At 53.3% G+C, this 24,880-nt stretch overlaps 1 protein-coding gene across 1 annotated transcript in view; it reads left to right on the top strand.

Annotated features, from left to right (window-relative positions):
• Window positions 1–11,559, top strand: part of NRP2 (neuropilin 2) — a 90,721-nt gene extending 79,162 nt beyond the window's left edge. The window contains exons 16-17 of the mRNA XM_075153429.1: window positions 7,147–7,215; window positions 7,810–11,559. Coding sequence (XP_075009530.1) covers window positions 7,147–7,215; window positions 7,810–8,114 — 374 coding nt within the window. The 3' untranslated portion in view covers window positions 8,115–11,559. The remainder of the gene's footprint in view (window positions 1–7,146; window positions 7,216–7,809) is intronic.
• Window positions 11,560–24,880: the final 13,321 nt, after the last annotated feature.

The raw sequence follows: 24,880 nt of genomic DNA on the forward strand, positions 1-24,880 counted from the left end.
TGTGGGCTCCGTCCCCAAGCACAACGAGAACTGGGTAAGCCATTACCAAAATTAATAATGAAAATGGCAATGTGTTCCTCTGCTATGAAATCCTTGCCGGGCCTCTGCATGTCGGACTGGGGGGGAGAGCTGTGCGGCAGCGGCCCAGATGGCGCGGCACCGAGGGTTTGGAGAGGTGTGCGTCCCCTGCCTTCCCTCCACCCAAGTCCTCCCAGCTTGTTGCAGGGACCTCTGCTGCAGCATTTGTCCTTCCCATCTTCTTCAGGTGTACCTTTCACCCCTTTAGAGGAGTCAGCAACATCACATTTCATGTGAAATATATTTTGAGAGGTTTTTCTTTCCCTCCTGCATTTATTTTCCTTCTATCATACTCTTTATCCTGGCATACAGCTCAGCTTTGCAATGAAACTTCCTGGCTTTACTAGGAATTCAGGCCATCAACAAATAATTCATATGTGATCCCTCGCTTTGGCTGTTCAAACACAAGCAAAGCTGAGTACCCATGCTGCTTTTTTTTTTTTGGCTTTTTTTTTTCTCTAATTGTACAGCAAAGCCCATACACTTGTAATTTGCATTTTGTACACTTCAGTGACTGTCCAAGCAAAATTCAAAACAAATATGCACATGCGAAAAACAGGGAGGGAGAGGCTGGCTGATGGCTTCCCAACATGGAAGAAAAAAATTCTGTTAAGTAAACAGACGAAAAGGGAGGAATCGTTCAGGGTTTAATTATTCCGTCTGTGCGCCACAGCCAGATTGACCGGAAAGTTGGTGCTATTCAGGCTGTAGCGCATCATAGGGAAGAAAGCAGCTAAAATGAGCACGCTTTGATTAAGAAAATAAATACAACTTACTGTGATTTTGATGCATCCTCCTCTGCAGGTAGAGGAGGCGTTTAAGAGTCTACTTAAAAAAAAAGGGGTAAACTTTTTGGGGTAGCAGTTGGGGCTCTATATTTCAGGGAGCGGCATTAGGGGTGGAAGCCTGGTGTCTCCTGCGTGCCATGGGGAGCATCTGGACATGGCTCCCCCAGTTGTATGTGGGGTGATGTGTCGGTCTTTTTACCTCTGCAGTCGCTGCCGTGTTGTAGGGAAAGTGACCCCGTGCGGCTGGTGGGAGAGGGCCCACGGGCGCTCTCTGTAAGCATGGGGCAAAGCCGGTGGCAAACGGGGGTATGAAAGAGGGAGCGATGGCCTGCCCATGGGAAGGGCTGTGCCGTGCCTTGCCCGGGCGATGTCAGCATGCCCGAGATGGATGATCGCTCAGGAGCAGGCTGCACAGCGCGGTGCTCATTCACCCAGCCTGGAGACGGGACGCGCAGCCGGGTCAGCCTCTTGCCAGGGCAAGCGCCTGCCAGGAGACACTTGGCGCAGGGAGCCCAGGGCTGCTTTCCTCCAGGCTGTAAGGGCGAGGTTGGCTTTTCCCTGGGCAGGGACGGGTTACAATGCCTCTGCTGGGAATGCAAGGGAATGAGGTAGAAACCGGATCGTGCACGGGGCTGTGTTGGGATTTTTGCCCCTCTAGAAACCCTGTGAAAACCTGCTGACTCTATCGGGGCTGGCCCCTGGTTACCCCGTGTCAGGGCAGCAGAGCTTGGCACGCAGACACCAGGCGAGGGCCCCGAGGCGAGCTTGGACAGCCTCTTGGCTTTCCGCCACAGCTCCTCCATCAGCGGCTTTGGCGGCTCTTAGCAGCGATTGCAGGCGTGACTGCCAGTTTGAGGAATAGTGTCGTTAGCCATTGCCGCTGTAAAAACAAACAGCAACAACGGGGAGGGCGATAAACATATCAGGATGCCGCAGAGCTGCCGGCTTCTCCCCCGGTTCCGAGCCCTTGTGCGGCGGCGGTGGGCCGGCAGCGCTGCCCTCGCGCCAAGGAGCTGCTTGGTTTCGGACCGGTGAGCTCTGGCACGGAGCACCGAACCCGAACGGCGGCTCCTTACCCAGCTAGTCCAGCGCTGAGAGAGGGAGAGGACAACCACGCTGTAGAATGCCACTGTAATGCCGTATGCATGCATGCCGCCGCCACTGCTTCCCTGGCCTTGTGCCGGTGCCAACGAGAGGTGCAAAAGCCGGACACACCGGGGAGGCGCGAGGGAAAGGGTCAGGCTGCAACGGAGGACATGGCTGCTGCGGGAAGGGTTTGGCAGGGTCCCTGATTTGGGCGGCCGCCTTGGCCATCTGCCATGCGTGCGGCGAGGGCAGGGTGCCATGCGTCGGAGGGCTGGAAATAGCTGCCTGCTCACGTTTGCCTCTGCACCAACGCCCAGCCCGGCTTCACGTCTCTGAATGCTTTCAGTTGGGGTCTTCACCTGCCTAGCCGCGCTTCCCCATCTTCTCTGCATACGGGAAGCCCAAGGAACGCAAGAGGCTCCTCGGTGCCACCCGGTTTGAAGATGGTGCCGCGGTGTGCCCCGCCGCCGGGGCAGTCCCGAGGCAATCTGAGGATAAGGTCCGGGGGTTCCCGCGCTGCAGAGGGCCAGGGGAGAGGCTGCTTGTTTGCTTTCTTTAATGCTCAGCTGTAGCCAAAGCACTGTTTTAATTTGAAATTTGGCAGGGATTTAGCCCTTTTGTAAACTAAAATCGTTCTGTGTTTCTGGAGGAGTGGGGAAGAGAGAAGTGAGGCAGATTTTCGGCTGGAAATAGAGCGATGGGGGATTCAGAGGGGGTGTTTCTGCCTGCTGCCTGTGCTGCTGCTTTGAGAAGCGCTTCCCTGTTCACCAAGGGTGGGAGGTGTCGCCTCCCAGCCCCCGGGGCTCCCAGCCGGAGGAGCAGCGCGCCGCCGCCAAACGGAGCGGTGTCAAGGCGAGGCCACAGCGGCTGCTCTGCTACGTCAAAACAAAATGATGTGTGTTGGAGTCACGCTATTGCTACAGAGAGAAAAGGGCTGGGAATGAGCAAAGGGAGAAAAGCAAGGATCAGGGCGGAGCTGGAGCTCTGCCTCTCTCTGCCAAGGCTGGGGAGTGGTAATTTCTGACCCCGTTTTCCTGGGCTTAGGTGGATTTAATGATTCAGGCTCTCGTGGGCGCTGTTTGGCAGCAGAGCAGCTGTGCACCTCCCATGGTCCCCTTGCCGGACGGGATAGCGCTGGCCGAGATGGCTGTCGTGGCAGCAGGAGAGAGGGGTGAGCGCATAGGAAGGCACTTGCTGTGAGCAAGCACACAGAAGCGAGCAGCACACGGTTGTCTCCCCGCTGTGGAAAGGACCAGAGGGCAGTTGGCTACCCCTCTTTTGTACCAAGAGGCACAGCCACAGATGTTACTGGGAAGTGAAAGACGCTTAGGTAGCAGAGCCCACAAGCCACCATCTCCTGGTGCATCCCCCTTCATCCCCAGAGCCCACGGACCCGTGTGGGAAGTGGGGATCAGGAGCCCAGGGACAGTGGGAGCACATCCCAGGCACTCTCCAGGCCGGGCTCCCCTGCAGCAGAGAGGCTGCAGGCAGGCAACAAAAAGGGCTGGAAATCGCTGCAAGTTTGATATATCGCTTGGGAAAGGCACCTCCTGCTGAGAGGCTCATTTTGTTCACCTAGAAAGAGCCCGAGAGGCACCACATCTGGAAATGCCTGTGTGTAGAGAGACGCATGGTGATAGACAGAGCTCTGCCCTGGGATGGAGGGACCTGGCAGGAGGCAACGCTCGGTGCCCGGACTTAAACCAGGCAAAGTCAGTCTAGAAAGAAACAGCAATTTTTTTCTCGATGGTGGTCATTTGCCTTGGAGGAATGTGTCTAGGCTCCAGCAATTGGGACTGGGTGTCCTCTCCAAAGCAATAGCTCTTGGCTGGGTGCAAAGGTCTCTGCCTGAGGCGGTGGGCACTGCTGGTAAGCCCATGCAGGCAGGCTGGCATTGAGCGTGTGTGGTGGCGGGAAGTACGTGCCAGTCCATACGATGCGCTGACCTCAGCTTTGCAGAGGTGAGCTGCCTTGGGCAGGTTTGGAGAGCTTTCCTGCAAGAGGCGCGTGTATGTCTGTGGTGGGACACCAAGAACCTCGTCTGCTCTTGGCGAGGCGTATTGAGCACATGTCACCCCCCCCTTCCAGTAACCCCCTCCCTGTCCCAATCCCTCCTGCCCCTGCTACTATTTTAAAACAGATGTACATTAAAGCTACTTAATCTCTGCAAATACTAATTCTCTCCTGCTCTCCCTCCATGTGAGTTCATACGAACATGGTACTTAAGTTGCTCCTTGTCTTTGATTAGAATCTCATCTTTCTTTTTTCAGGTCCCATAAATTAGCCTCTTAGCTGGCAGCGCTCTCAGATCCGACAGATAACAGCCTGTTCTCGGCATCCGGCCGTTTCCAACGGCATCGCTAACATCATCTCTTGGGCGTGACCGGCTAGGTGCTCACAGCCGTCACTCAGCACACACGCTTTAAAAAGGGCCTTTCACTCAGGAGAAAGCGCTCCTCCTCTTTAAATACAGTTCCCCCTAACTTTCTTGTCTACCCTTCCCCAGTATGGTTTTTTTCCTTTTAAAATGCAAAGTAGATAGCGCCTGAAAGCTGCCCGTGAAGGAAGCAGCTCTCCACAGCACAGGGCGATGCGTGTTTCTCCCATTCTGCCCAGCAGCTTGCAGGGCTTTTCTGGGAACTGCTTTCCAAGGGGGTCACTTTCCATGGCCTGCTCCACTTGTGACAATATTGCTCAGATTTGTCACAAAGGAGCTTAATTGATGACAAATAGCAGGCTAGTTTCTGTGACGGGAAATCATCTCCACTAGGAACTGAACCGAGACCACCAGCTTCAATTCCCACAGCCAGCCACACAGCCAGAGCCCATTTTGTTAATGACTCAAGAAACCCCAGTATGGAAAAAGAAACGTCGAGTTGTATTTTTCCAAAGCCAGCGTGGAGCCCTGCGTGACAACGTACAATCTGATAGCAATGAAATGGCGTGCGGGGAACAGAAGAATAAGGGCCTACCACAGGCCTGAGGAGGAAGGAGAATGGGCAAGGAGGAAGATATCATTTAAGCAGGACTTGGAGTCATATTATCATGGGGAATTGAGAAAATTGCTAGAAGAGTAAATAGATTTTGGGCTGGGCTTTTTGTATAAATGTTCTCTCTTTTCAAGTTTTCCCAGCGCTCCTTCCTTTCAGGCTGGAAGAACTGGTGTTCTTTTCAAAGTGTTGATTAAGCGGTACTTTGTTTTTTCTGGCTTTTCCCTCAAGGCTACCCTGGGAAACAAAAAAGCACCAAATTGCTAGCTTGTTCTCACACAAAATTTAGAGGAGCTACAATATGGAAAGGCAAAAGATTCCCAACGGCCGTTCTCCACACGTGGGCTCCTTGGGCAGACTGTGGTCCAATTTCCACCTTTGCTTGTGTTCGAGCAACCTACAGTTTCCATAGGGTTGTGTGGGTGACACGGATGGCAAATTTCACTGCTTGTCTTGTGACGGAGGACTAGCAAAGCAGACGTCTCCGTGTGTGAACTGCTTTGCAAGTTATTTTTCCACATGTTCGGCTCTAAATGTTTGCAAGAGGCCCTCAGGCAGTTCTCCCAGCCCTAAGATGTTGCCATCTGGGCCTGTCAGTTCTGGAAGTGTTGAGAAATCATGTGAACTCGCTGCTAAAGTAAGGATTTACAGAAGATGGTGTGCACCTATGTTTCTTCAACAAGCTACCAGCAGCCTTGAGTCAGCTTAATTACCTGGCTCACTAGATGCAGAGCTCATCCTTAGGAGGGGCGAGTGTTGGGTTTTGTGTGTTCCCGTTGCCAGGAACACAAGGTTCGCTTGAAAAGTCAAAGAAATCCCTTAATCCTTTGAGTGCAGAGAGCAGAAGACAGTCCTGCCCAAAGAATGGGTATTTGGGAAGGTGTGATCAGTGCCAGCACGGGGGATCACTGCAGTCCGGTGTGAGGTGGTGGTGGGGCGGCGTGGCATTCAGCAGAGCCCCCTGCTCTGGCAGTGAACCTTGACATGTCGCTGGCGGGGATTGCCTGATACCATTGCCTGGGAGAGCAAAAAAATAGATTTGACAATTCAGGAGGCCTTTTCCAGTCCTAAATCTGTGTACAAATATGCACAAGTATTCTTTTATAAGGTTTTGAATAATTTCGTTGCAGGTGGCTTTTTAGGCACAAGTTACGTTCTTGTTTTGGTTGGGTTTAAGTAATCTCTTAAAACTCTTCTTGCTGTTTTTGCGCAAGATGTGAAGTAGCCTTAATTTGCAACCACTATTCAACTATTTCAGAGGTGTGACTTCTACTGCTTCCTAGTAGTCCCTGATTTTCTGCATTTCTGATCATTTCGAGGTGCCTTCTCAGTTGAGCACCCCAACTTACAGTCAGCTTTGAAAAATCTAAGCAGATCAAAATGAAAGGGCATTTTCTTTTGGAAAAAACTGAAAACATGGTAGCTATACGTAGAGATAATGCTAGGAAGACTGCACAGGAAAATAACTTTCTTCTGCTCGGATTACAGCATGTGCATTTGGTTACTAGTGCTTGATCTGTGCTGAACAATAAAAAGAAATGTCACCACTAAAAGGAATTTGGATCAGAGAAATGTTAACATAAATGCCTAGATATGGACACCCATTTGCCGCTCTCCCCATTTCAACCAGCTTTTGCATTAAAACATACAATGATGATACATGACTTCCTCAAATTACTGTGAATTTATCTGAAACCCAAAGAGAAACTGGGTCATTGAAGCTCTGTGTCCAGTAAGATGTATGGGAAAAGATGAAAAGTAGATTGTGCTAAATGGATCTAGCATTAGTGGCAAGTAATGATAGGCACTAAGATCCTATTCAAAGTTGTAAGGATCATACCCATGAGCATGTTAACAGTGAATTATGGCCATTATGCAGGCACCAATGACAATATTTTAGTGCTATTCAAGTCACCTGGTTTCTTTGCTTTTCGCTCGCTCTCTTTTCTTCTTAAAAGCTGGTCATTTGGTGGTCATGAACTGTGATGTAGTGGGCAGATCCTGTTCTCTCGAGTGTGCAAGAGTCTTCATTGACTTTGGCCGAAGGAAGAAGGGGAAGAGTTCTTCCTCCTTCCGAGAGGAAGAGCCTTGCAGTAGTTCAGCTATTGCTTGCTTCTGGCCGGTCTCGCAATCCAGTGGCCAGTGGCAACAATGCCCCGAAAGACCTCTTTAAACAAACAGTGCTTCCCATTTTGTTGTTCTAGTGAACTTCCCAAGAATGGAGGATGACTTTCCGATCTCTGAGCGAGACTTTGAAGACAACGATGATCCAGGTTGGTACCCAAATGCCACATGGCAGTTTATCTGGGGGAGCTTGTGTTTCAGTATCAGATGCTACAATTACTCACAAACCTCAGCTTTAATGGGGGTTAGGAGCTAGAACACGCTTGAGAACGTACACGCAAGTGGTGACTCAGTGCCTGGGCAAAGATACTAGTTTTCTTTTCTTGTTTTCCTTTTTCAACAGCAAGCAACCTTGCAAAGTCAATATATTGTATTTGTGTTAGGACAAGTGGAACTGATCTTTCAAGCATTAATTGCTGCTTGCATAGCATTTTGACTTGTAAATGGAGAAAATTAAGTCTGGGAGCTGTGACAGATTGTTTCCGTAGTTTTGAACTCAATGGCACTTGAAGGGCCAGAGTTTCAGTGGGTGTAAAATGCTAGCATGCTAGCTAGGGCACCTAACTTTCTTGATAGTTCGGTGCTTCACATTATTTGTAGACCTGGGTTAGAGAATTCTGCTGAGATATACTTATGGGGGAGCTTATACTCTTGTAAGGCCATCACAACTCCAAGTAAGAAATGCATAAAGATGGTGGGGGCGGAAAGTGATCCCTGGATAATAAGTGCCCATTCCACTGCAGATTACTTTGGATCGGATAGGAACGACACACTGTTCTCTACTAACTCTCCAGGAACCCCGAAGCTGGACAAAGAAAAAAGTTGGCTCTACACCCTGGATCCCATCCTAGTGACCATCATAGCGATGAGCTCCCTCGGCGTCCTCCTCGGGGCCATCTGCGCCGGTCTGCTCCTCTACTGCACGTGCTCGTACGCCGGGCTGTCCTCACGGAGCTCCACCACGCTGGAGAACTACAACTTTGAGCTGTACGACGGCATCAAGCACAAGGTCAAGATGAACCACCAGAAGTGCTGCTCAGAGGCCTGATGAGTGCCCTGGGGATCACCCTCGGTGTTGCGCCTGGTGAGGTGGGCTGGCGGGGGGTTACTTTTTTTGCTGTTTTCTATGGGAACTGAATGCCATAACGGGGAACGAGGGGCGCAGGAGGAGCGAGGGGAGGCGCTGCTCCTGCCACCAGGTCCCGCCGGCGGGTCGCGCTCCGCCAGGACCGAGCGGGCGTTCCCGCAAACCGGACTGTGCTGGGCGAGGGGGGACTGAGACCCTTGTTTGTTGGTTCATCTTCATTTTCTGCTGATGCGAGTAGCCGGGACGTGGCGAGGGAGACTGGTTTACCTTTTGGATGTGAGAAGCTAAATGTTGATCGTTATTTCCCACCTCCTTTCTCTGGTGAGTTGCTGAGAAGGCTGAGGGATTTCTTCAGCCACCCTGTCTTTAGAAATAACACACGCGCGCGCGGAGACCCCATCCATTTTAGACCCTGACCAGATACCTTTTTGGCTGTTAGGGATTTGTGCACTTCACACTAAGTCAAGGAAGCTGCAGTTTCCAGTCCTGAAAATGGAAGCATGTTGTCACCTTCAACTTCCCTTCTCCTGGTAGGGAGGAAAGGTGGGATACTGGCTTTAGTGTCGAGGGTAACAGCAGCGCTTTCTGAAGTCATTAAGAAATAAACTAGAAAGGAAACCCTATGTGTAGAAGCACCTCTTTGAGAGAAGCTGAAGAGCCTTAAAGTGATTTGTGAATAAGAGCCATTTATTAAATCCAGATCCTGGATTGCAACAGCTGAGGCCTTCATCAGGAAGGCCTTTCTTTGAATCTCCCACCCCACTTGATCCTGCCTTTTTTCTTTTTTTTCTTTTTTTTGCTATAATGAGAAAATTGCAGCAAACAAAAGATAGAGCCTGTCAGGCTGCTGGCGCTCAGGCGACGGCTTTGGGAAGGGGGCTTCACTCGGGGTTTGACTTGAGGCAAGCGCCGAGGTTCTCCGAAGTGCCAGGGAGGGAAAATGAACAGGGAAGGAGGCTGGAGCCATGCCCACAGCCCCGGCAGCCCGGCCGTGGTGCCCGCTGGCCCCCCTCGCCTTCGCGGTGCTCCCGTTCTCCCCGGGGCTGGGGGCGTGAGCGGGCGCTGTCAGCACCGATGGACCAAACGGCTGCTGTCGTAGCCCCTTCGGAGCAAAGCTGCGCTGCTTCTGATCAGCAGCAAAACCCCGAGGTTTTATTTATGAGCTGTGTTTTGGTTTACTTTGAACAAGTGCCTTAGAAGAAGTATTTTTCCTCCATCTGATGATCAGTGCTGTATCAAACAAGAAGCGAGGCCTTCATCCTTCCCCAGCAAAATGCTCTTCTTCACCGCTCTCTACCGGGTAGAGCCCGGCTGAAGAAGTCTGGTACTTCTACTTTCAAGTGGTCTGGCTACATTGTCTGGCAGCTGATGCCTCTCCACTTACCGCTGTGCCGTGGGAGAGGAGTGTTGTGAAAGCAATCTAATGGAGAAAGAGCGTTCAAATGCTGGGCCCCAAACCAATGCCTTCATCTCCAATTCAGTACAGAGGGATCGCTCCTATCAGCTTGCACATATATAAGCGAGAAACCTTTCCAGCACGTTGGGTTTGCTTTTCCAGGGGCTCTTTGATAATAGCTGACATGTCCTGATTTTACATTTTGCCTAGCAAATAGCTTGGGTTGGGGATGGATTTTTTTTCCCTCACTAACCGCAGAGCGCCGAAGGTGTGATGTGCTGTGAAGCTCAGTTTGCACAACCCCTGCAAACACATCCCGAGGAGGCCAGGTGTTCGGGGAGACGAGCAACATCTGGAGAGGAGATGAGCACGGACAGTGCCACAGCTGCTCCTCGGTGCGGTGGGAATAGGAACATTTGTCTAGTGTTTCATGAAAAGCTCCATCAGACAGTAAGTTTTTAGGGGAAAAAAAAAGACTTCTCCACTGTAAGAGAGACGCATGTGTTACTGGGGAAGCAGATACCAGCAGCTGTGTCATCCAAACATCCACGGTTCATACACGCACACGCAGAGACGCGCACACACAAAGGCCTTCGTTTTTTTAATTCACACTGTGCGCCCAACAGAAACGGCAGTAAATGTATCTCAGATTCTCCTTTCGAATCACCTTATTTCTTTTGGCGTTCTTCGTGGACAGATTCCCCAGGGGTGTTATTTTACTGCACAAAAGCAACAGCGGCAGTACGAGGAAATGTACCAGACCATTTCAAAGCCGGATTGCTGCTGCTCCATGATTTTATCCCTTTCAAATCACAGGTGAGGGGAAGGATGAATGGAAAAGGACCATACAGTAGAAAAGTCGACTTAGGCAAACAATAGGTAAAAATATATAATTAAAAAGGTGACGTTATGGTGTCTAGTAGGCGTACAGAGAGAAGAGTTCGTATATACATATATTCTGAAATAGTGTGTTTGCACACGCACGTGAATTCTCTGTATGTATCGTGTACGTGACTTATTCCGTGGGACTGACTCGTGTTAATATATCTCTTGATCTGGGGCAGGAGAGTACTGCTGATCTTGGCACTAACTTGGCACGGGCCCAGCGAAGCGTCCGCCCTGCGTGTCCCACTCGCCCCTTCCAGACGGGGCAGGGCCCACGCGCGTGCGCTCGCCGGGCGGGAGCAGGCCAATAATGCTGCAAAGCCGATACCTCACTTACCTCTGCTGGGTGCTTTACTGTTCTACAGAAAACTGTGTTCGATTGTAACTTTAACAGGGAAAAAAAAAAGTTGTCTGTGCATTCGATCCATTGCATCCTCCTCTGCAAATAGATTAGGTTTGCTGATTGCAATTCCCTCTGTGAAATTCAGAAAACTAGAAAAAAAAGATTGGTGTTAATGCCGTTGCTGAAATGGGCTGTTTCCTCCACACCCTTCCCATGGCGAGGACATGTTGCTACCGGGCAGGCTGTAGCGCTGCGTGATTTCATTTTGTGGGAAGGCGCCGGGGGGTAAGCATGGGAATTAAACCATTCAGAAATTATATGCAGAAATGGAACTTCTCCAGGGTTTGCAGTTCAAGGTATTTGACCGTTCCCTGGCTGAGCCAGGACTTATGGACTTAAAGAGCTTTTACTGTGATTCTTCGGTGTAAAAAAAAAAAAAACAAAACAAAACAAACAAAAAACCAATTAAAAAAATCAAACTGTGTTTATATGATTTGTATAAAAACCTTTTAAAATTACTATTTAATAAACATTATGGTAGAGATTATGTTTCAGTGGCTTTTGTATTTATGAAGGAGCAACAACAAGAAAACCGAACTGAGAGGGCTGTGGGCAGCCAGAAACCCCTGGGAAACTGAGGCACAGCTGGAGGCGTGCGGGGCCGTGCCCACCGCCCTCCTTTGCTGCGCTGCCTGACCCCCTGCGGAGGTCACCCCGGGGCTGCCTGTCGCCCCGAGGTGACGCGGGGCTGTAACGTGGGGCTGTAACGCGGACCCTGCGCACACAGGCATCCTCCTGCTCACACACAGCCTCTCCCACGGCCTCTGCTCCCGGAGCCAGGGATGGCTGGAAGCTGCTCTGGCCCAAGAGCAGCACCTGAGCACAAAGCCAAAAGCGGACACAGGTCCCTTCCCGCCACCCTGCGCCGCTGGCCAGCGCTGCCAGTGATCCCAAAGAGGAGTGCGGTTTTAGGCTAAGAAAAACATCATTTAGGACTAAGACGGCTCGGCGCTGAGCAGAAAGGTGCAGTCAAGGCTTTGCAGTGCAACCGCATAGCACGGTAATGGCCAGCCGGGGGGATGAGGGGGGACACTGTGGGGACACCCTGGCTGCACGCGAGGCTGGGGTGACTGGGAGCGCGGTGGCACAGGCACCACGCAGGGAGCAACCTGCGCCTTCTCTGCTCCTTTCAGCCCCTCCTCAGGGGGCCAGGCTGTCCCAGCTCAGCCACCTCGCCGGAGTGCAGGTGCCGGGTGCCAGCATGCCCCTGTCCTGGTCCCACGGCCCTGTGATGGCGGGCAGTGACCGGACCAGGAAAGCCTTCTGTGGTTTGGCTTCAGCCCCATCCTTGGGTGTGACAAGAGGTGTGCGGCAGCAGGGTCTCATGGCAAACCCCAAAGCCAAGCCTGCCCCCCCACGCTTGTCTTCTCCACCCTCTCTCCACACTGTCCCGCCACCCTGATGGTGGTCCCAGCCCAGGGTGAGCCTCGCCTCTCGCAGGGGTCCCAGCACCCTGCCGCTCTCCCTGCACCAGCCGGCCAGGAGCCAGCGCGGGGCTGCAGGGAGCCGGCTGGAGAAGCAGTGGGGCTGAACCTGCAGCATGGAAACTTGTTTATTCACGGGCGCCCTGACAAACGAGAGCCAATCCATCAAGTCCTGGGCACCTCCAGAGCAAATGAAATTTTGCTGCCGCCTCCTTACCTCCAATGCGGTGGCCCCCTCCCAAAGCGCTCATGTGTTAAAGAGGGTCTTTAAGCGATGAAGGGCAGCTGGCAGCTAAGAGGAAGATGACGGTGTAGCTGCAACCTTGACAGCTCTTGCCTCACCCAGGAATAAACTGAGGTGCAGATTGATACCTGGGGGAGAGGCTGTCAGCGAGCAGGACAGAGACGGCAGATAAGCGACTCAATCAGTGTCAGACCTGTCCTGCCGTAACACCGCCTGTAAATCACTGCGGTTAAAGAGGCGCCTCCGCTAAAGCGAGGAGCTGAAAGCAGGTAATAGAAAAACGGGCGGCAAAGCAGATGCGTGCGCCAGGTGGGTTGAAAGCCTGATAGCTGGGCTGCAGCTGCCGCCTGGGCACAACGGGGAGGCAAGCACCCACCTCAGGAAATCGAAATCTTTAGGGGTTTTTAGCACGAGCTGGGGTTGCGTTTGGGTGGGCTGCTCTGCGGCCGGCAGGGTGGGGTGGGCCCGGGGGTGCCCGTGTGCATGTGCCAGGCACACACAGGTACAGCCACCAGCGGAGGCTGGAGTTGGGGGGCCGCGGGGGCACTTTGTGTGGCACAGGAGTAATCAGCGGCTGAGCGGGCTAATGAAATCAATTTCACCATTCTCAGCCTGCGCCAAGGTGGGGATCCAGCCGCTCCAGCACGTCCTGGAGAGCTGATTGCAGTCGTGCACGCACCCTTGCTGTCTCTTACCCTTCTTTGAAATATTCCTTTGCTTTCGGGTTTAATGGGAAATCTTTTGAAATAATGACTTGCTCTCTGGACAGCTGGGGGCTTGGCAGTGAGGGGAGCCATGGGGCTGAGCTAATGAGTGGATTCGTAATTAATTAATTGCAGGCAGGTGCAAGTGGAGCCTCCCGTCGCCTCTCTCTCCTCTGTCTCTCTCTGAAGAGCTCCTCTGTCTCCCGGAGCCTGGCGCTATCACCAACTGTCCAAGGGGATTGAGCGAAACCTGGTGCCGGTTTGCCGTGGACAGTGACCTTGGCAGGCAGGAGGGAGGCTGGTGCTCACATCCCCTCCCCGCGGGGACCGTGGGGAGCCTGCCCACTGCAAGCACGTTGCCTTTACATCTCCGTATCTGCCACGCTCAGACCCATAAAGGCACCTTCCCTGGGGAAGTTTGACTGCACTCCTTACTGTAGCCGCACTGACATAGTTCACACCTCCCAGCTTTACACCCCAGAGGCGCCAAACCCACCCGAATGTGAGAGGCGGTGGTGAAACCCCAAGCCTTGACTCCTGGTGAGCTGAGCACCGGGGACCCCAGTGCAGCTGGTGCCACCGCTGCTGTGCCCACGTCCTCTCAGCCTTGCTTGGGGTAGAAGTGCTCAGCAGAGCCCTGTGGCTGTAAATACGGAGGGGACCCCGACTTTTGGTCCATATATATTCATAGCAAAATTTGCATTGAATTCAGTAGGTCCGTATTGTCGCTCGCACTGATCAGGTGGGATTAGGCTTTCCTATCAATGCCTGTTACACACAGCGACCCATTTAAGGCAACAAATTCACCATGACTAAAGCAGTTTAATAGGAAAATAACTAATCCTTAATGTGTTGAGAGGGAATGACTGCTCCTGTATCATAACTCAGTTGCACCACTAATATCCGAAATGGAAAGCACTGAATTAAACACTCAGCAGCTCTACCCCCGCCTTGGCCCGGGCGCCAAAAAATCAAGGGAAGAAATACAGCCCCGTTTCCTTGCGCTGCTGCGGTGGGCGGAGGCTGCGGGATGAGCCAGCGCGGGCTGGTGGCTCAGGACTGTTTGCTGCAAAAGACTTTCCTAACATTTCCTCGGTTAAACGTTTACAAACCCGGAGGAAATAGCTGCTGATAATTTCCTATCATCGGGTCCCTCCTGGCGTGGTGCAGGGCTGCTTTGTCACTCCTCGGAGCAGCTGCCAATCTCGTGCTTAATAACGGCGTTGACTGACTTCTTTACAAACGCCGCCAAAATTTCTAGCACTATTTTTGCCCTCCTGGTCTCTTGGGTTTATACGGAGAGTAACTCTGCCCTGGCCTCCAGCCCAGCCTGCTTCGCAGCCCTCGAAACACGCTCCCAAGCAGAGCGGCCTTCAGCAGAGGCCCGGGGCAGCTCTGCCCTCGCCCCCCCTCCTCGCCCGGCTGCCCCGGGCTGTGCTGTCCCTTGGGAAGCGCTTCCCAGCTCTGCCACACCGGCAAAGGCGGGGAGCTCTTTCAGCAGCCTTCAGGGACAGCCGTTGCCAGATGAATGTCAACCTCGTATTTTAAGACGACATTCAATGTGCTTACCAGAGCTGGGGAGCCCTTTACACCTCAGCAATAATCCAGTGCTCGGCCATGAAATCCTCAGCACAGTGTCACATCCATCCTTTTCAGCAGAGAAGTTTTATTAACTTAGGGTGTGAAAAGTTTCGGAGAGCAAACAGTCTCTCTCCCTCCGAGAGAAATAAGGATGATTTAAGCAGTCTGGGTGCTTTTGAGATGGAAAGCGAGTCCCCCAACTGACACATCAGAGGGAAAAACTGTAAGCCGAGGCTGCTTTTATTAAAGAAGGAAGCTGGGGCTCCGTAAAGCCAACCTTTTTAAGCACTCCACGAGAGCATTTTAATAAAAAGCACAACAAGCCCACAACAAATCACAGCTTGGAAGCAAAAAAAATGTCAATTCCTGTCAAGTTTTGAAGAATTGTTTGGGCTTAAGGGAAAGCGAATTCCTGCTACGCTCCCCTCCCCTGCCCTCCGCTCCCGTGCACGGAGCAAAGCCACCCCAAACGCCGCCTGCGACACGCCGCAAATCACACCAGGGAGCGGGGGGGCAGCCGCCAACCCAGCCGCGGGAAGGCCTGCAGAAGGATTGAAGCTTAAAGAAAATCAAATTTATAGTCGGAGCATTAAAATATTAAAGGGCCTTAAAGAACAGCCATGAATCTGATTTGGATTGGGGGGGGAAGGCAAGTCTGTCATCAGGCAGAGACAAACGGCTGCTGGACTTGACAACTCACATAAATCTGGCAGAGGAAAAGAAATAAAGCCCAATCAGACCCCAAAAAAAAAAAAAAGGGGTGATGAAAAGATTTTAGGGCATAAAGAGTGAAAAGGAGAGGGAAAGCTAAAGAAGATAAGGAGTTGAAAGTAGAGAACCGATTATAAAAATAGCAGCAGAAGTACAGATGGAGGTAGAGGAGGGACATTATTAAAAATGGCCAGAGGTGCCCCGGTGGCACAGGTATTTTTGACAATCTTGCCCGAGACCGCTTGTTTTTCTTGTGCAGCAAGAATGTGTTGGGTGGGCTTCAACAACTTAGACCCTGCGTGGACATAAGGAGGGGCAGCCCCTACCGCACAACGCACCAGCTTTAAACCGCCCAGAGAGGAGCGAGCCCCATACAACCCCAGCGCCGGGGCGAAACCCCTCCATTTCCAGAGGCAGACCAGCACTCGCCAGGCAAATCCACACATGCATCCCCATGAGCAGCACAACCCGCTCCTGAACTGGGGATCGGCTCCCCCGAGACGTGGCTCTGGGCTGACCCCAGAGCTTCCCCGAGAGCCGTGGCCGGTTGCACAACATGGCCAGGCCGCAGATGCTCTGTGGTGCAAGAAGTCAGTGGGATGGACCTGCCCAGCCCACGCCTTTCCCCCCGCACCGGGGACCCTCCCGTGGGGTCTCCCCGGCTGGCAGCCGTGCCCCGCTGAGACCGGGACGGCTGGGGATCAGCCCCCCGCCACACTGGGCTGAGGAGAGACGGCAAAGCCGCAGCCAGGACCCGCCGTAAGTTGGGAAACAGGGTGCAGCGAGGGCTGGATTTACGAAACGCTGTCTGTAAGCCAGCCCTCCCTCCGAAACACTAAACAAAAAACAACATTCAGATACATTTCGGAGGAAAACAAGAAGCATCTGGTTCCCTTCGCTGGTGTACATAGCAAGAGAAAAGTTGGCAGTACATTTGATTACCATAAAAGAGAGAGCTATGCAGAAAAAAGCCACATTAGAGTAACATTGCCCAAAACAAAGTTAAATGTCTGCCTTGTTTTGAACGTGCTCGTGGTGGAAATGTGAGCAAAGGTCAGCCCAAATTAATGAGAACTGCAAATGAATTGGCTGAGCTGGGACTGGCACCCTGCCACCACGTCTCGCCCGGCAATTCTTATTTATCGATTTATTTATTTTGCTGGATGAGGAGACATCCTGCAAACACGTAGAAAACCAGGCCTGGCGCTTCCTATGGGTGACATGTGCCGTTTCAGCCAGGGTGACGGGGAGCCGCGGGCTCGCACGCACCCGTCCCCACCGCATCCCTCTCCTGCACCCATGCAGGGGGGTGAGGGGAGCCCAGCCCTCTGCCGCGGGGGCTTCCCCGGGGGCACTGCCCAAACACCTCCCGCCCTGTGCCGAGGCCGAGCCAAGCGCCACGCTGGGGCCGCCCATCCCTTGCAGCCCGGACAGGGATGAGGGTGGGGACAGGCAGGGGAGCCGTGCCGCCTCCCGCCGCGGGCTGCCCCGTCACCGCTGCCTGTTGCTGTCACTGCAAGAAAATCCCAGTGCCTGGAAGGTGCCACCTCCCTGCCAACACGCGGCAGGACGGCTGTGTCGAGGAGGGTGACAGACGTGTCTGCTCGGTTTTATGGAGCAAAGGGAGTTTTCCATGGCTCTTTCTGACACACAGGCAGTGATTAACTGCTGAAGCAGCTAAAATCTTGGTTTTGTTTTGGTTGAGGAGGAAGAAAAGCCCAGCCCTGGCTCTGACTTTCCTCCTGGATAGCTCGACAGCTCCTGCTTTTCTGAACTTCAAATACACCAACACCTCGGTGCCGTCCGAGCAGCTCCTTCCAGCTTCAGCATCGACACACGCGGAAGGGCTGGGGGAAACACGGAGGGAAACACGCTGAAGCAGCCAAAGGCAAAGGCGGCAGCGCTGTTACCCTTCCCGCAGGCACCCCCGCGGGGCTGCGTGCCTCGGGGGCTCGGGGCGGGGGGATGCAAGGCACATTAGCCCATCTCCCTGGGACAGGGAGCCCCAGCCTCGGCCCCGCCAGCTCTGAGCAGGTCAGATGCAGACCCAGGCCCCAGCGAGGAGCATCCTCGTCTGGGCCCGGTGGCATTACAGAGCGAGTCACAGAGTCCCACTTGGACCCTGTTTCAAAAATAGCGTGGTTTTTTTTTTTTTCCAAAGGAAGAAGTTAGACTTCGAGATTAGAAACAGCGTTAGCCTCAATTTAAGAGGGAGGGCTGGGTAAGAACAGGCCCCTTTAAGCACACTTTCGAAGGCAGTTTCATGTCTCAGCCGCGGCCCAGCCCTGCTATCGGCATTGCCCCAGCCGGGGCCGCAGGCAGGCGCAGGGCTCGGGGCGCACACCAGATTAATTAGCCCTGCTGACCGCCATCAAACAGCTGGGTCCGCACTGCCGATGCAACCTCCAAAGCTCATTAAAACGGAGCAGTGCCACACTTGAGAACGAGCCGGTGAAATGCTTTGGGTGTCACGATGAAACCATTAAAATAGCGATCTGCAGTCCCTGGCAGGCGCTGCCACGCAGCGATGCCAGACCATGGCACGTGAGGAGGGGGCTGTAACGTGACCTGCAGCTGAGCCGCTCTAAACCAGGATCTATTTCAAGGGCTAAGCAGGATGGTGAGGCTGGGCCGAACGGTGGAGGGTTCGGCAGGTGATTTGGGAGGATGGAAAGAGCTGCCGTATCTCGTATTTCTGGATATCCACAGTGTCACAAACAGGACATTGCTCAATGGCTTAAAAAATGAACACCTCTGCCTGAGGTTATCAGCCTCGGGATAATGACAAGGTTGTGAACACAGCGATGTTGCTGGAATTGAAGAGATTCAGCAGCCTGACTCGGGAATAAGTGATGATGATTCCCCCAGATACTGGAGATAAAGGGGAGATAATGCTGATGAAGCGCAGGGACAGAGCGACTGTGCAGCCACAGTGACTCGTCGCAGCTGCCCAGGCAACTTGGCAGGCTAGGAAAACCTTTGCACAAGTTTTAACAAGCCCCATCTGCGTTCCTCCTGATGCCCGAGGGGTGCCCTGACAAATCTGGATGGCAGCGGCAGGGTGCCAGCCTCCTCCGACTGGGTGAGCAGGGCGCGGAGGTCTCCTTTGGGCATACGGGGATTTTTACATCCTCAAAACCTCTGCTCAGGCCAGCCAAGATACACCAAAACATTGTCCCTGACAAAAACAAACACTTCATTTTCAAACAAGGAGGCTAATTATAAAACACCGTCTCTTGATGCCCCATCGAGCCTAGGCAGGATACATTTTGGCTCAGTCTGCAAACACGGACAGCGCTGCCAGCCCTGCACCCGCACCAGGCTCGGCATCCTGCGCCTCCTCCCTGAGCACAGGTAACTACGGGATTTGATCCACTGCAGGACAAGAGCTGGGAGACCCACTCCTCCCGGCTGCCCCCCTGCCCGCAGTCCCCATGTGGAGGGGGCCCTACGTGCGTGCAGGGGCTACGGCGGCGCAACCCGGGACACCCACCTGCATCCACGTGAGGAAGTCGCAACCTGCTCGCGAGCATCCTCGCATGGAGAAGGAGGCTCCTGGCACTTGGTGCATCATTCGCTGTGAACGGGTGGTGGGGCTGGAGCTGACGTCTGCTGGAGCCGCTGCCTAATGTGGGTCAGAAATGTTAGCCAGGTAAAAAAGTAAACTTCTGTTTGCACTTCCAGAGGAAAAAAATACACCCAGAAACCATATCTTTAAAAAGAAGAAGCATGGAGATAAATACAATTCATTTCAAAATAAATTAAATAAAATCAAGGCTGGAATTGTCTTTTGGTGGCACTGAGCGGCAAAGCCTTTGCCGAGGATGCGCAGGCTCTCCCTCCACAGCCGGCAGGGACGGTGTGATGAGCTGTGGCAGCGCTGAACGAAAAATACCCATGCAAGAAAAGGGAAGGGAAGAGCCGGAGACCTGACCGGGTCCTTCCCAGGTCCCTGTCAAGTGGCTACAGACCACCTACAGCTCTATAAAAGCCCAGGCGCTGCCCGGAGCCATCGCAGGCACCCCGCGATGGACTGCACGTGTGGGAAGTGGGTCAGACAGGTGCCCCCAGCCGGCTCCCTGCCCCAGGGGGACACGTGGCAGCAGCAGGAACATCATGGTCCCCCTGCGCGGGTTTTTGACATGCTGCTGGCTCCTGCACACTGGGCTCAATGCAGGGTGAACTCACTGGGACACAGACGTGGGGTGCGGGAGCAGAGCCGAGCAGGCTGCCTGCCCGGAGGCATCCCACGTGCCGTGCCATGCTGTGCCGTGCCGTGCCGTGCCGTGCTGTGCCGCGGCAGCCACACAGAGGGAGCGTGACAAATTGCCACATAGGTGCACGGGCTGCTGTTAGCTGTGCCAGACTCACACACGCGTGTCTAACCTGCAGCCTGGCCCTTCCCTTCCCCACACCACGCTGCAGACCCTGCAGCCCCGCAGCCCTGCCTTTAACTCACATCCGCGGCAGCAGATCCTGTGCCCAGCGTAATCCCACATATCCTTGCGCTGCAGAGGGCCCTCGGCCCCGCTGCGGCAGGCTGCAGCCCTGCTCGCCATGCGGCCGTCCCCTTCCCCTACCAGTCCGTGCCCAGTTTTCCTGACAGGTTCTTGCAAGAGCCCCATGCTCCAGCCTCGGAGGGCACTGGCGAGGCAGGATGCCGTCTTTATACTGCTCCTTTGTTGCTCTGCTTTACAGTGGATATTAATTTAGGGAAAAAAAAAGCATTATTTAAAAAAACCCTCACCCCTCTCTCTCCTCCTCCGCCCTCCCCAAGCAGTGATGGGGAATAATGAACTGCTGGGACTGTCATCCAAAGAGCGCTTAATGACAGTATTCACTCTGTGTGTGTGTAGCATTGGCTGTTCTCAGAGCTCTCATTATGAATAGTTTTCAAGCTGTTTTGACTATTATCTGTTACAAAGAGGAACTCACTGTTAGCCGCCTATTTCCATCGCTGAAGCTGGCCAAGGTAATCCGCACGGAGCTGTGACACCACAGCCGACGGCTAACGCGCCCACTCTCCCGCCTCCACCTTTGTGGCAGTGAGAAGGGCCAGGCTCTCCTTCCCTGTCCCTTGCCTCCTTCTCAGTGCCAGGCTCCTTTTTCAGGCTCGTGCTCTGGTTTTGCAGGTGATGCTTCTCCAAACTGGCTGGCTGCAGCGTCCCGAGTCGCATCCCCCCCCACGGCGCTGGACCCACAGGTGCTCATGCCTAGCCTGTGCCTCCGACTGTCCACTTTTGGGGGCTGGGAGTACCCACTGCAGGCTTGGCAGGGGGAAGGGGACCCAGCCTGAGCTTCATCTGTGCCGCAGAGACACCGCAAAGATGCGCTAAAACAATCTGTTCTCCCATCTTTTCCCAGACCCTTTGCCGTGAGACACAATATTTTAGAGGGGCAGCTGAAATCTTGCTGGTGTTAATTTAGTTTCGGTCTGCTCGCTGTTAACTTTGGGCTTGCTGTGCTTTTTGTGGCTCCTTTTCCTTAAAGAAAGCTTATTTTCTCTTAAAACAGGGCGAGAAGCAGCTTGGCACCACAGACACTTTAAAGATGTTTGAACATTTGCAAGAGGAAGCAAACACATTTTTTAAATATTATGAAAAGCACCTTGAACAACAACTTCTCAGCAAGAGCCCTCCGCAGCTCCTTCCTTCGCTGAAGCAGCCCGTCGCTGAGCCCGGGGCGTCTGAGGCTCGGTGCGTCCCTCCACGCTTCCGTGCCGCATCTCGAAATCCCACTCCCAGCACACCGTCCCGCAGGGCCGGGGCAGTGACTCCGGGCACCGAGGGGGGGATGAGCTCTACCAAATCACAGCGTTATTAAAAACTACAAGGGGCAACCCAAGGCAGCTTCTCTCTGCAGCCATACCCAGCTGCCAGCCCTCAGGACTGGATCATAAAAATAAAGAGGAAAATAAGTCCACAACGTACTTCAGCATCGTCAAGTGAGCAGTGGCTCCTGAGCCGCTCCTGGGTCTCACTGAGGTTTCCAGGTATTGTTTCACCGTACCCTTCTTACATGAAATTGGGGTATGGTTTGTCTTTTTCTTTCCCCAAAAGAGGTTTTCCTATTAAAACCTTGATTTTCTGATCAATATAAAACTTGAGAGATGATTTTACTGTTAAGGAATTGTGAGAAAAATTAGGGGTAGCTATGCACAAAAAATTTACATCTGCTAATGTCCACAGAGTCCATCTGTTTTTTTATAAAAAGCCATTTTCTGGCTAAAAGCCTTTCCTTTCTACCATTTTGTCTTGTCTGTCAGTCTTCACCTGTCTTCTTCTTGTCCCTGCTGACACAGTGCCACATTCCTGCGTTTCCCCACCGATTTTTCTTGGTAGACCCGCATCCCTGTCAGCGGGCCGGCCGCAGGCACACGAATCACAGCCGCTGGGCACGGGAGGACCAGCGGGTGGCAGAGACCATTAGATCACCTCACCTGACGCAGGGCCGAGTCTGGCACTCAATTACTCCTGTACCGAGCCCGATAGCTCCTGCGTGGCTAAAGTGTATGGTGCAGAAATGCATCCTGTCTGGGTCTAAATATATCAAAGGTGAGGGAATGCACCACTCTCCTGGGTAGTTTAATCTTTATTAACACTCACTTTCTAAAAGGTCTGTTTGATTCCCAATTTGAATTTGTCTGGCTTCAGCTTCCAGGCGCAGGCTCGTGCGATGCCTTTCTCCTTTAAATTAAACAGCCCTTTAATACCTGCCTTTCTCTCCCCGTGAAGGTACTTCACACAGCACAATTAAGTCACCTCTTGATCTTCTTTTTAATAAGCTAAACAGGCTGAGCTCCTCCGGTTTCGCACCGTAAGACATTTCCCCCGGTACCTCCCAAGGATCAAGTCTCTAATACCGCCTGATCCCGTGCGGGGGGAGCGTGGCGAAGCAGCCCCGTGCAGCCGATGAAATTAAGCAGTTCGTTGGGAGATGGCAGCCCTTCCCCGCCACCCGCTCCCCCAGCCAGCCTGTATTTTTGGGGAGGCTGCTACGGGGTGTCCGGTGAGATTTCACACCTCTCCAGGCACCTCCGCGCCCCACGTCCCCCAGTTGCTGAGTGATGGGGGGACAGTACCGCAGCTGTCCCCACCTGCACATATAAGATGCCAGCTGAGCAACGAAATTTAGGGCTATTTCCAAGTACAGGTGACTTGGGTGTGCCCAGAGCCACCCTGTGCTTTACAGCCTGGAGTGCCACACCGAGCCATCCCCATCGACTTCAGCCATCCCTAGAATTCACAACTCCCTGTGGTTTTAAGTGGCATCAGTCCCGTCACTCACCCCATCTCTGGGAGGGGGGGTCAGCAAGAAGGCCTTTCCTCATTCAACATTTACCTGGAGGAACAATAAATCTCAGCATTGGCCAAAAAATGGAAGTCCATGCACACACAACGCTGCACACACATTACTGGCAAGGGTCATCACTTTTGATCTGGTTTTCAATGCGTTTCCTTCTGAACTGGAGCCCAGGTGCCCCAGCCAACGCATGCAGGGACAGGCATATTTTGGGTGATGTGGTTTTACAGCCAGCCCACAAGCTGAATTTTAGCCACGGGCTTCAGCAATACCATTTCACACACCATTATACCGGTTTAGCCGGGAGAGCACGCAGAGCCCCTCGCACTCTCCGCCGGGTATTTGTCCTGCCTGCGAATCAATTACAATAGAGACACCGCATGCATTAGGATTGCTGCTTGGCGCGTATTTCAGCTGTGATATATGTTGCTCTTCTCCACAACAAACGACTTAGATAAACCTCCAGGAGGTCGTGTCTGTCAGCGACAGGTTTTTATTAGGTGAGCTGTGCCCAATCTCACAACAGTAAGGGCTACCTGGCAGAAAATTGTAAGCCGTTTCCCTCGGAGGGGGCAAACCCTAAATGAGTTTCCCGGTCTCACTTTGGGAACACACTCGGATATTAAAGGGACCGGAGAGTATCATTACTGCCAGGTGATAAAAACAACCACTATTTGTGAAGACTGATGGCCTTTGTAAAAGCTCCCAACAGAAGCTTCATTCTGCACAGTGGATAATAACAGCCGTCTTGGGCTGAAATCCCAAAGCAGCTGCATTTTCCAAGGCTACAAAAGTGACTTCAGGATTCCTGGCGCCACGTTGCTCAAGCATCACTTGTTGGCAGTCACAAAGCCTGAGATCGGTTAATATTCTTCAACGATCACAGCTTAAAGATGTCGTCTGCTCTCTCCCCGCTTGCAGCTCTGCTTTCTGGATTGCCTCCCTGGCTCAGCAAGGGTGAGGTGTCAGCGCGAGCAGAGGCTACTTCGGGCAGGAAAGCCAGCAAGCAAAGCTCCTCCTTTTATCTTCCCCCTTGGAACGGGGAGAGGAAGGTTTAAGCCTCATACTCTGCCACTAAAATAACTGCCAGCTTGCATTATGACACCGTGAAGACATCACTGCATCACACTGCAATGACATTGCCTTGCACGACAGCTCGTTGTGCTCCAGCAGCAGGCTGTACTTCCCAGCACCATCTCCAGCCCGTTTTCACCATGTGTGGCAATCCCTGTCCCCTGTCTGGCAATCACAGCCCCCTGACGGCACTGGGACTGGCCCCGGGGCGAGGCACGGGCTGGGACATCCTCGTTTACCTCCTGCTTTCTTGGCCGCATCGAGCAGGTACTTGTCCCAGCTGAGAAATGGCCATCCTGCTCAGGAGTCACTGGGATCTTTCCAGGGTTTTGCCAGTCCGTGGGCCAGGGCTCCACACCACGCACGGAGCTGCCACCAGCTCACCTGGGAGCCAGTCAGATCCCCACTCATCTACTCTCCACCTCAAAACATAGTTATTTTCTGTGCCCATTTCCTGCACCCCTCCCCATTCCCTACTGGTGACCTCGAGGGAGCCCAGAGGGAAGGTGGGACAGCATGGGGATGTTGTGAGGCCATGATGTGCCATCACCCCACCCATGGGGCTGTCCACTGTGGCGGACCCAGCAGCCCGGAGCAGGGTCTGAGCCCCGGGGCTGCCTCTCACCAGTCTCCCTCCCCCGGGGCAGAGGCTGAAATGGCAGCACATTCACCAGAGGGCAAATAAAAAAGCAACAGCGCATTTGAGCTCTGCTTTTTGCTTTAACACTGCTACGGTTTGTGGCCCCCCCTCGCCAGTGCAGAGGCTTTGGGAGCGCGAGGGCAGGGGTGCCAGCCAGCCCCTTGCACGCCCGGTGCTGGGGCTGAGGGCCGTGCACGGCAGCCACCGGCCGGCTCCTGCACCAGGGCTACCCACGCAGGGGACGGGCTTCGGCTTGCTTTCACGGCAAGGTGCCCTGCTGCGGTGTCGCTCGCATTCAGCCCTGACACCTATTCATCCAGCTCAAGTGCTTCTTTCTATGCGGGTTTTCTTGGCTGTTTTCTT

This window comes from Calonectris borealis, chromosome 6, assembly GCF_964195595.1.
Source record: "Calonectris borealis chromosome 6, bCalBor7.hap1.2, whole genome shotgun sequence".
NCBI classification, from domain to species: domain Eukaryota; kingdom Metazoa; phylum Chordata; class Aves; order Procellariiformes; family Procellariidae; genus Calonectris; species Calonectris borealis.